Consider the following 12,047-nt stretch of genomic DNA (forward strand, 5'->3'; position numbering starts at 1 on the left):
CACATCCCTGACCGAAGCATTGGGATTCCGCTTAAACGCTTTCACGATACGCTTGTGATCCTGAAAACTAATAGATCATCCATTCTGACCGCATTTCTCCTTCCGTTCGATGCTCAAAGTTTCGTAGTATCGTTTAATCACACGACTTACCGTTGACTGCCGATTCCGAGTTTTTTTTTTCGTTGTCCCGATGAGAGAGTTGAGGATTTTCCAGGTGCTTGCGCAAAATCAATTCGCGACGTTGCTTTTTCGGGTGACGCCATTTTTTCAACTTTCAAAAAACTGGCAGCGATAAAAATAAGGTGTAAACAATATACTCTAAACTATTTCTACCCAAATTTTAAAGAGAAAATACCCCATGGGTAATTTTCTACAGCGTTTTTTGCGTGATGCAATTTGATGTGGGACACCCTTCACTGAACCAGCCGACCGACACATCAAAAGTCTATAAATTACATCAGTTTCAATGCGTTTGCAAGGCATAATGTTGGTGCTAGATTCGAAGAAGACTCCTTATAGAGAGTCAAAAAGTAGGATGAAAAGGTTGTCAATTGTTCCCTTTCACTCCTTGACTGCAAAAGCCGTTTAACCTAACCATTTAACATTAGAGTTGCCAGCATGATTCTGGGAAAAAATTTCAAACTCGAAGTCCGAAAAATGTCTTCACCACTTATTTTGAACGAATAAACGAATAATTTATTTTACCAAGGGGCGTCCATAAACTACGAAAATAGTTTCTGAGATATTTCAACCACCGGCGTTAAAAGTCATTAATGAGCAATTCCACACTAACTGGAACCGCAACGCAACCTTTTTCGATTTCCATTAAGCTTTGCATAATTGTTTGCAATGGGCAATCATTAAAATGTGTGCTAACTTGAATCTCATCTCATTATATAAAATGGAGTATTAGATATTTTTCAACATATCGCAGTATGAGAATGTCTCTTCAATCTGTTTGATGTTTTAGACAAAGTTGTTGGAAAATGGAAAATAAATGACCTTTGGATGGAATGGAATGGTAGAAATAACAAATAATGTGTATTTAGAAGCCATAGATATCGAGGGGGCGACACATCTAAATCTCAATTCTAGATGCTCAAAAAATCTCACACTAGCGAATCAATCTTCGAAAAATCATCTTTAATTTCTCGCATCTACTTGCATCGTGCTTCATCTTTTTGCAGGAAATCTTCAAAATCGACATAAATCTTTCTTCTATCTACTCAGCGTGCGTGCAGTTAGCCACAGCAAAACACAATCTTTTCTGCATCGTAGATAGAGTCGTCCCCCTCGATAGATATAGATATAGATTATATTTATTTCTGTTAATTATGATTTTACATTGCACCATTTTACATTTTCCAAAAAGCATCAAAGTAAATTGAACCATAAAGTAACCAACGATACAGACAAAACGGTTGCTACGACTACCACGACAAACTCGCTCTGTAACATAGCTCGATCGTAGTGGTATAAGGATAATGATATATTGCTTGCCTGCTTTGTTGAAATATACACGGATGAGGACATTGCTTATCTGAATCGAGAAAAGACATAAGAAAAGAATTCCCATTGGCACACGTGTATCATCTTCGGCTTTACTTCGTGAAGCAGTTTGCCAACAATTTGCTCGTTTTCTTCAACCACCCCGAGTGAGCTGTGTCGAACGGGCTGCTTGTCATGAAAGAAAGAAAGAAGATTATATCATTATCGCTTTCCACTTCTGACATAGCGTTATCATTCGGTTCGTTGATCGCTTGTCATTTTGTCATTTGGAGACATTTTTGATTCTGATTCTGATGGCACTTTGCACAGGTCTCCCAGATTGGCGTTTTGTACTCAATGACGGGGAGGATGATTTGCTTGTGGACGGCAAGCTTGTTTTTAAGGGACAGGGTGGAGGTAGAGCGACCTAATCAAGATGGTGCACTTGGTGGATGTTTTATCCACATGGGAACGAAACAGTAACTTTCTATCGAGGGTGAGACCAAGGACACTCGATCATTCAATGGGAGTATTATAGTGGACTTTTAAGTTACCAGGTGGGACAAGCCGAGGTGAATTGGAGTGTGGAAATAGTATGATCTGTGTTTTAGCTGCATACAAATCTTCCAGCTTTTGATATAGTCTGACAGAACATCCAGGCTTGATTGGAGTTTTCTCGTCAGAACACGGATCGACCCTTTTAGATGATGGAGGTGTCATCCGCAAACTTTGACAAAATACCACCACTCGGAAGTGGAGGAACATCTGACGTGAAGATGTTGAAGAGGATAGGATCAAGGAGGCTACCCTGGGGAACCCCAGCATCAACTTTGAACGTATCAGAAGGTGAATTGTTTAAGAAGACCTGGAATGATTTGCCCGAGAAGTAGTTTTGAAGATAGAGAAGTTGTGTCAATACAGATTGTACACAAGGCCATCATGTCAGACATTGTCGAACGCCTTCTCAACGTCCAACAATTCCATGGCAGATGTAATATTTTCAAGCCACCAAAACTGGTATATATATTAGTAACACAATATGTTTGACAAGTGGTAGGGGAAATGGATGTAATGTCGGCCTAAATGCCCCTAATGTGGGCCCATACATAAATTCAGCAATTGACTAAAATTTCAATAGTGACCAAAATATCCATTAGTACCGTCCCTATGACGCGTTCATCTAGGTAAAATTGATAAATAGCAGTTTTTTAGCGATGTGCCCAATCTTAGATTCATAGGCCAACATTAGAGCCATTTCCTCTATTTGACCAATTTCCTATACCATTTTTCCGGGCTCTTCTCCACACTCATTCTTCTATACGCTGATGTCCTGTTTACATTATGCTGGCTCATTAGCGCTAGTTAAATAGCATAAGTGTAACCACCACATTAGATGGCTCATTTTTTGCCCAATGTTGGATCTTATTGCTGGAAGGAAAATTGCTACTGTCCAAACACATAAAGTAACCAACGATACCACGATAAACTCTAATTTCAACACATCTCGATTGGAGTGGTACACACTGTACGAAAACATCCTCAATATTTCGAATGATTATCGCATTGCTCGAGCCCTTTAACAACATGCATCCGAATTTCGGATGATTGTCTTATGGTTGAATTCGTCGTCAGATGATGAGCTATCCAAATAAAGGATGATTTTTATTTGGAGAAAAGCTGTCAAACATAAAGCGCTCGGAGGACAACAATTTACGAATAGTATGACATGTAAGACATACTTTTAATAAGATATTTATTTCGTTTGTTTATATTTCCATTTTGAATAGCCATAACTAGCCATTCGAATTCGCAGTTGGTAGAGGAAACCTCGGAGAAAACTTCCTCCACCACAAAATAGACAACCTTCGGTTTCCATGCTTTACCCATGCTCGTACTAGCTCTGATAGCAATGGCTATGCTTCCACCTCGTTTGTCAGCTCAGATCAGCAAATGACGTTCGATAGAATTATTTACATCATTGTTTTGAATGATTTGCGTTATGGGGTTGAGCCAATACCATATGCATTTCCATTTAGTATGACAGTCATTCTGCAAAGAGCATTACGCATTTCAACTGAAGGCTCTATCCCTTTTCATAATATTGTTCATCCTGTATTCGAGTGGAATTACAAAACAACCGTCATCCGGTTGCAGCTATCATTCGGAAAAGCGATTTAGATGTTTCGATTTGAATGGTATGAGGTTTCATTCAAACAGATGATGGTATTTATGTACAGTGTAGAAGGATAATGATATATTGTTTGCCTGCTTTGTTGCATGGTTGATCACAATCGACATAAAGACATAACAAAAAAATTCCTATTAACACTTTACTTGGTGAAGCAGCTTGCAAAAAATGTGGTCAGTAGGAAGAAGATTATATCATTATTGCTTTCTATTTATGACATAGCTTTATCGTTCGGCTCGTTGATCGCTTCTCATTTTGTCATTTGGAGATACTTAGTTTTGATTCCTTACTGAGGACAATCCCAAGAAACATTGCAAGATTTATCGTGGTTTTATAGCATTCTACATGCCTAAATTATGCCCTACACAACCCTGATAAAACCCAAATTGTTACTTGAGAATATTAAGCTTGCTCAAGTCGAACAGCGAGGAGATCACACTGCTGGGCTTAGTTTCCATGCTATAATGGGACCACTATACTCGATCAAAGTGTGCTGTTTTTGTTTGTAAATGACTGCAATTATACAACAGAAAATTAGTGCCTGTGTATTGAATTGGCCTTTTAATGATAATCCAGTGTTGGTTTATTTCCTTTTAATTTCATTATATTTGCTTATCTTTTGACAGATACGCGTATTTCGTCTACTACTTGTGGACTTCATCAGTGCCGAGTACTCAACACCAGTGAAGAATCCTTTTTTATCTACGATTTATATACTAATCAGTAGGTACTAAAAATCAGGTATCCACTGCCATTTCAGATTTACCTAAACAAGGTGCCTAAATTAAGTCTCCAACAGGTAGATACATGCTACGATGTGTGGTTATAGGTAGAACTACTGCATTACCTTTGTCCGCTTTTGTTAAGAATACCGGCTTTGTTTTTAGTTCTTTGAGAATTCGAATTTCCTCTTTTTCGGTTTTACTAAGTGAATGTTCCTTTCCGTTTTGTATTGTTTCTGAAATAACATCCCTAACACACTCAAAGTTCTTCATTCCTATGCAGCTTATACGTTCATGTATATGTATGTATGGACTCCTTATCTTAACTTATTTCCGATGGAGTAAAAAACATGTTTCCATTCGTTTCTCCTACGCACATGATGCAATTAGTTCTTTCTGTGTTCATATTGTAGCACTATATGGTGACTTCTAAACACAAACGATTTATAATTTCTACGATTCTTAAAACAGGATGGAGCCATGCTTTTTCAGGCATCCTAAAATTAAAAAACCTCTTGCGTAAACTGAGGGATGCCTGCAATGATTATTACCTTTTCGTGGCAATATGAGCCACCCCCATATCCACCTTAATTGAATCTAGCCATACAATTTATGATTGGCATCTAGGCAACCCGCAAGTTGCATGTCACCACCAAAGCTCTGCTTATCAACCAAAACTACCGCATAACATTCTGAGAACCAAACAACCCCTGTACATCATGTAGATTTCCAGTGAGATTGCCCCACCCTCGTCGAGTAGTCACCTAAACACTCGTCACTTCTTCTTGCTTAAACACCACACTCGCACAAAGCCCTCTCAGGATCATTTTGATGAGCCGGGAGAGGAGCATAATGTAGACTCACATAAAGCGGCCGCTTAATTGAGGTGTCATTAGCAGCAACCATAACGGCAGCAGTAGGCAACCGCGGCTTCGTCGAGATGTGCTTTCTTGTTCAACGAACAAGGCAAAACAGGCTTATAAACATCAACGAGATGGCTTTGCGCGTATTTTTTTTTTTGGCAACCTAAAAGCCAAACATGCCATGCAAATGACATGGCACATTATCGCGGTTGTAGACAGGTAGGTAGGTACCTGACGGGTACAAGAAGCAACGGCAAACAAAACCGTGGCCGCTTATGATACGCACGTGCCAACGAGCCGCGCGGCTTCTGCGGAGATGTTCCTAATTGTTACTGGAGCTGTGGAAAATCTCGATTCCACGATAATGTTCTACCGTTTATTTTTATTTTTTCAAATGGAACGGGGCTTACCGGCTCTATAACGAGTTCAAAGTATTGGCACGGTAATGCCCGGATGGAACATAAACGCGTGCCATGGCATGTTGTGGATTGAATTACTTATGCAGACTTGCAGCATCCCTCTTCCAACCATTTGGATGACTCAACTATTTACGGTGATTCGGTGACGACGGTGAATGTGATAATTTCACCTTTGGGCAACACAACACCGAACAACACGCAGTAACGGGATGGGGGCATGTGACGTGAGCAAACTGTGAATGGAGAATCATGGTAAGCTTTCTGATTCGGAGGAATCCACTGATCAAATACAGTAGAAGATTGAGTTTCACTTTCCTCAATGGATGGAAATTTTTGCGATTTCTGTGAGGACGGAACTAATTTCCACAGCAGGTTGGTTTAGTACTTGACGTTGGAACGACGGCCGCAATAAAATAGACCCAGGTATAGCCGATAGTCGGTCGGTGGTTTGTTTTTCGTCGATTCTTCTTTACGGCTTTTCGCCGTGTTATCTTGACTCTTGAGCTCAGCATCCCACCATCATCATCGATGTGTAGATGTGACGGTGATGAGCGTTGCTCTGCCGTGTGGTTCGACGTTGTGCGCGAGATGCGTTGCGCTCGATTATGCTAATAAGAAAGTGAAATTCTTTGGTGAGATATCCGCCGAAGGCAGCGAGCGACAGTGATGATTGAGATCATCGGACGGGTGGTTACGATACGATGAAACAGTGGGAATTTTGGGCGATTGAGTTCAACGAACCGGATGAAGACTCTGGTGGAAATAAATACGATTTAGGTATAATGTGTATCGAAGTGTTCTAAATATAGAAGGTTGAATTGCTGAAAATATCCAGGTCCCATATTTTTTCGCGAGTTTACATAACTTTCATGTTAACAACGAAGTAAAGCCTAGCAACTCAGCTATAAACGCATTCTGTTTCGTATCTGAAATGGAGTGATAAGGCTTTGAAAAAGATTATTTTAAGCTGAGTATAACGTAGATACACTGTAACAGTGTTTTGTAAATTAATTTATGTGTAAAGGTCCAATCGAATAAACTTAGTTATCATTTGCTTTATACGTACTTAATCTTAATCTTAAATCAAAGTCTAAACCGAATACGCGCGGTCGTTTCGAAGGCATAGAGAATTATGAAAATCTATATCATTTGACCATTATGAGCGGTAATAGAGTTGTTCACAGTTCGTTCACAAAAATTCCTTAAAATTAAATCATTACCCAAAATATTCTCAGCCTAGAGGAGCTATGTAGTGTCGGTAGAAGTCCTTAAGGTGGTTACTTGAAGAGTCGAAAAATGGCCGTTATGATGACTGATATGCCCTAGAGCTCAAATCTCGGACACAATTGCGACATTGCTCATGCAATCCCTGTTTGATGCAGTGCAATTTCAGGTTTTCTAGCGCACAAATCTCGGACACTGTTGCGACATTGCTCATGCAATTGGAACTCCCTGTTTGCTGCACTGCAGCAAACTTAGAGTTCCAGTTTGATTATTGTATGTTGTATGTGATATTTGTGCTTTTGAAATTTCGAGGTGATGATGACATTAATCAGAAATAGGAGACCTTAAGACTTAAGCTTTACGATACCAACATAGTCAAAACACAAAATCATTTATTTTAATTGGGCCCTACTGGACTTGGTTTGCATGGACGGTAGGTGAAATGGTAACTTTAAATGAGAAAGTGACAGTGATTAGAGCCTCAGCGTTCCATCGTGTCTTGGAAAAATTCCAAAAAACTTCTGTATGAAAAATCATGATGTTGGATAGGGCGACTGACGCAAAGTGTTTGGAGCTCCGCCAGAACTAGTAGTGATCACAATCACCTTAAAAAAAACGATAGCATTATCATTTATCATATTTAGAATAAATAATCAATTTCACCCTATTTATTTAATAACGTATTTATTTATTTATTTTATTTATTATCTCATCTGACTAAATCTAGACAAAGATTTGAAAAGGGTGGAATTCAAAAATCACCATATCGAGAAAACCGGTTCTTAATCCCATTTCATGACTTGGCCTCCCGGATCTTACACCCTTTGAACTGCCAACATTGTTGATACGCCGTGTGGGAATACGCCCTTGGAATTTTGTGTTTATTGTTCCGGCTTGAATCTTCTTTCGCAAATTTTGTGAAAGTGGAATTACGCCCGGAAATTTCAAATTTATCGGGTGTGACTAGATACTACAGAATCAGTACGTTTAGCATATTAAAAATATATATATTTTGGCATTATAAAAACATAGAGTTCTAAATTGGAAATACGCCACGTAAAAGGAAACAGATTTGATGATTTGAAATGACGTTTTCTTCTACTTGTTCGTGTTTATTCAGTAGTTTGTGCTTTTTCTTTGCTGGAGGTGTTTGCAAGAACAATTGTTATTGTCCCGTAGATTCTACAATTTTGCCTAAATTTGAAAAAAATCCTTTGCAATCTACAAGTATATGACAGTAAGTTGAGTTCCACAAAAGCGACACATTGGTGGAGATTTGTTTTCCAGCACATGAAAGTGAGTCAACCGAGTGTGCCCGATGCATAATCTGGTAACAACTCGCTGCTCAAATGAATTTTTTCCTGTCAACGAATTTGCATGCACTCGCTTTGAATGATGTCCTAATGGAATTAGGATATTGGATGGGGAAAAGCTAAAGTGGCATAAAATCCCGACATCAGCACCCAAATATATAATTGTCATTGCCCATCGTTGCAAGCAAATCTCGTCACAAAGTGGAATACTATATTGCATAATGCAATTTCACCCATCATTCCACGTCGAGTTGATCCAAATGTTCGGATCGGTTCAACTCTCGTGCAGACTCCGTTGAATTCGGTAACGAAAAGCAACCGTAGAAATTTTGACATCGAAGAAATCATTGAATCTGATTGGATCGTGCAGGGCATAATTTGCTGCTCTCGCGCACGCCAAGATTTAGGAAATTCCTTGTTCCCAATGGAGCAATTATCTGCCAAATAATCATCTCCGATTTTAATGTCTGCGGTATAGCAGAAATTTTTTTCCGTTGGTCAAGAGATCATTTCGATGCAAGACTAGGTTTCAAAAGGGCGTATGTGTTTTCACATATGCATTTTTTTCAAAAAATATAACTCTAAAACCGTTGATTGTAACCAATTTGTCTCTCAGAAGAATTTGTAGGGAATCAATGAGAATCATAATCGGCGCAAACATTTAGTGTCTTCGTAGAAGTTGTTTATAATTAAATGGGCCTCATTTTAACTTAAGTCGTTACTCTAACTTTTTTGTTTTAACTTATAGGTAGCTACATTCTTCAGCAAAGTTGTAGAACAAATCATTATTTCAAGCTTTAATAAATATCTAGCTCTTCATTTGTTCATGCCACAACTATTTTTCTACTTTAACTTAGGGTTCCCTAAAAAAATCAGTATTTTCTGACTTTTTAGTTTCAAATGTTTCAAAAAAGTGTTATTCAGATAAGTTGTAGAGAAAATTATGGGGCACTTTTTTACTCAACATAGTATTTGGGTATAACTTAACATTCAAAAATAAGAAGTAATTTTAACCCATAACACAGCGGTCTAGTCATAGACACTGAAGAAGTTTGCAAGTAGTAAACGAAATACGTATATGTTATAGTTTTTTTAAGTGATAGTGAAAGTAAGTAGTGAAAGTGAAACAATAGTAGTGAAATTTAATGGAAAAACAACGTCATAAGAATCCTGATGAATGTGGGCGTCTTAGTAGAATACCTGTATAAAGAGATATAGAAGGATTAGTAATTTCCATTTAATTACACTACCTTATTTGCTTATCCTTGACAGATACGCGTATTTCGTCTACAATGAGCAGGCTTCTTCAGTTTCTTGTACTAATACTATTATTATTATTTAACTTTATTAATGAGGCTTTCAGCCTTGGGCTGGTTCGCCTCCACTGTACTAATACTTGATGTTATCTGTCAAGGATAAGCAAATAAGGTAGTGGAATTAAATGGAAATTACTAATCCTTCTCTCTCTCTTTTTAAACGTAATAAGGTATACATTTATTCTACTAAAACACTCATGACTCAATTTAGCATGGTCAAATGAAGATAAATGGTGTATTCAGCAAAGATGATTTAAATAATTTCTGCTGCAATTTCGCTGCAGAATGTAGCCACCTACAGGATTCGAAACTCAAATGTCATTAGCGAAATACATCCATAGACCATATAGGTCCACCGTTGTATAATTGGCAATTGGGAATTGTGGGTTCGAATCCCCCCGGTGCCCTTAGTATATTCAAACTTTCTTACAAACAATTAATTTGACTGCAAGTCGCTAAACCGTAAATCGAATGTAGCCACACATACTTAAAACAAAAACGTTAGATTCCCGATTTAAGTTAAAATAAGGACCACTTTAATCATCATTTTTATAAATTAATTATAATTAATTAACCCCCTAAAATAAATAGGGACGGAGTAAATATTTTTGCATGCTAAATTGCCGATTCAGACCACATAGAATTGTTTACTGAATAGGTGAAGGTCCATGGAATCAGCACAACATCATTGTTCTCGGAAAACGAAGCTCTTTCAGATGATGTATGATAACCGATATTTTTTCCAAAATTAATTTAAAACACACTGTTTTTATGATGATTACGTTTGTCCCTTTGTACAATATAAAACAAATATGATAAATGAGCGCCATTCTTTTCTGTCACGAATTTCCTACATCCGACAGCCATAAATTTCGGTGCACCTATGGAAATCAACATTGTTCTCATATTCGTTCGCTGTCCCATTTATTTAACTACCCGTCAAGAACGGTTTTCCGGCACATGACAGCTCAGCATCACCATTTATTTTCCATTTTTCTCTTATCTCTCTCATATCATCGTCGTCAGAGTGCCGTCATCACCATCCCCATCATACCTCCCTGCAATCCCACAAAAAATATTAACGGACCACATTAAATAACTCAATGAAAGTGAAAGTCCTTCAGTCGCACATTCTCGCCACATTCCCCCACGCTGCGGTTTGTTTTCCTAAGAGCACACCCAGAGACACCTCACGGCTAGAGAATAGCTTTTATCCCACATCAAGACCCACACAGCATTTCTCTGTTCCGCCGCACTCTCATCCTGCACTTACCGGCTGTTTAGACGCAGGCAGCACCCCAATGTTGTTGACACCGGCACCGGTCCGGACGTTCAGCGCTCGCCGTTTGTTGGCCTCGACGTTGCCGAGCGACTCGGCTAAGCCCAGATCGTCACCGACGCTGAAGCCTGTAGTGAAAAAAAGATGATGGAGGAAAAACGTGAGTTCGTTAAGAATATTATGTAAACGAAGCGGAATACTTTTTTTTTTGTTTTGGCCTTTTAGGAAGGATGTTTATAAATTAATGGAGAGAGAGAGATTGGAGCTCTAATCGCAAAGTAAGTCAAATTCGTGGAAACGGAGCATCGTTGGTAGACGACATGATAAATGGATACGGTTTTATCTAAATTGATGATGAACGCATTGGGCAAAATAAAATAAGAATAACTGGGGATTTCAAAGATAATGATAGAAGCGGAAAAATTCAGAAGTTCTAGTAGAGAAAATAAAATGTCTTGTGTGTTTCTTGCTCCACAACCTTCCTACAAGCCAAACATGGAAACATTACTTGTAATACATTCGCATAAAAGCTTGTACAACTTCTTTAAACTATCCTTAGCAACTTCCTTGGGCAATAGAGTATGATTTTAATTGCCACATATTTATACTAATGCTAAAATGGTACAGGCATCAAAAGCTCTCAATTAATAACGGTGGAAGTGCATCAAGAACACTAAGTTGAAAGCACGCAATAAGGTAAAATGCTACAAGTGATAAGCTTGAAATGCGAAGAAGAAGAAGAAGAAGAAGAAGAAGAAGAATATCGTAAAATACTTTTTTTAATAGTTAGCTTGCTCACCCACAGATTAATAGATTAGGCTATTATAATCAATACCGTGTAAAATCTTTAAAAAAATGTTTAGAGGTTGCACGCTTTATTTTTTTCAGGACACTTCCGAAAAATGTGTTCAAAAGGTTAAGAAAATGCATCATATAAAGTAGCCCAATACCATGTTATTGCAGTATAAGACTCCAAAAACAAAGTTTGGTATTGAATTGGGTCAAGAAAGTTAATTTTGTTTAATTTTTATGGCGTCAATTTTCAACTAAAAATAAGGAAAAGGATTTACCAATGTTTGCCTTCCTTGTTTGTAGTTTTGTAGAAAATTTTATACAGATTACTATTTCTAACGAAAGATTTTTTCTATCTGCTCACTGAACCGAGATATATTCTTTTAAATGGAAATTTTAGAAGTTTTTAGAAATTTTATGGCAAACAGACAACCACCCATGTT

At 38.0% G+C, this 12,047-nt stretch overlaps 1 protein-coding gene across 7 annotated transcripts in view; it reads right to left on the reverse strand.

Moving 5' to 3' along the window:
- The window catches only part of mtg (mind the gap), a 239,022-nt gene that overhangs the window by 20,095 nt on the left and 206,880 nt on the right, over positions 1-12,047 (reverse strand). For all 7 annotated transcript variants that reach the window (XM_065220052.1, XM_065220051.1, XM_065220045.1 and 4 more), the window contains one exon: positions 10,807-10,940. In XM_065220052.1, the coding sequence (XP_065076124.1) occupies positions 10,807-10,940 (134 nt within the window). The remainder of the gene's footprint in view (positions 1-10,806; positions 10,941-12,047) is intronic.

Source organism: Ochlerotatus camptorhynchus, unplaced genomic scaffold (genome assembly GCF_037179485.1).
Source record: "Ochlerotatus camptorhynchus isolate MF236.1 unplaced genomic scaffold, CSIRO-AGI_Acam_v1.1 ptg000114l, whole genome shotgun sequence".
Lineage (NCBI taxonomy): Eukaryota > Metazoa > Arthropoda > Insecta > Diptera > Culicidae > Ochlerotatus > Ochlerotatus camptorhynchus.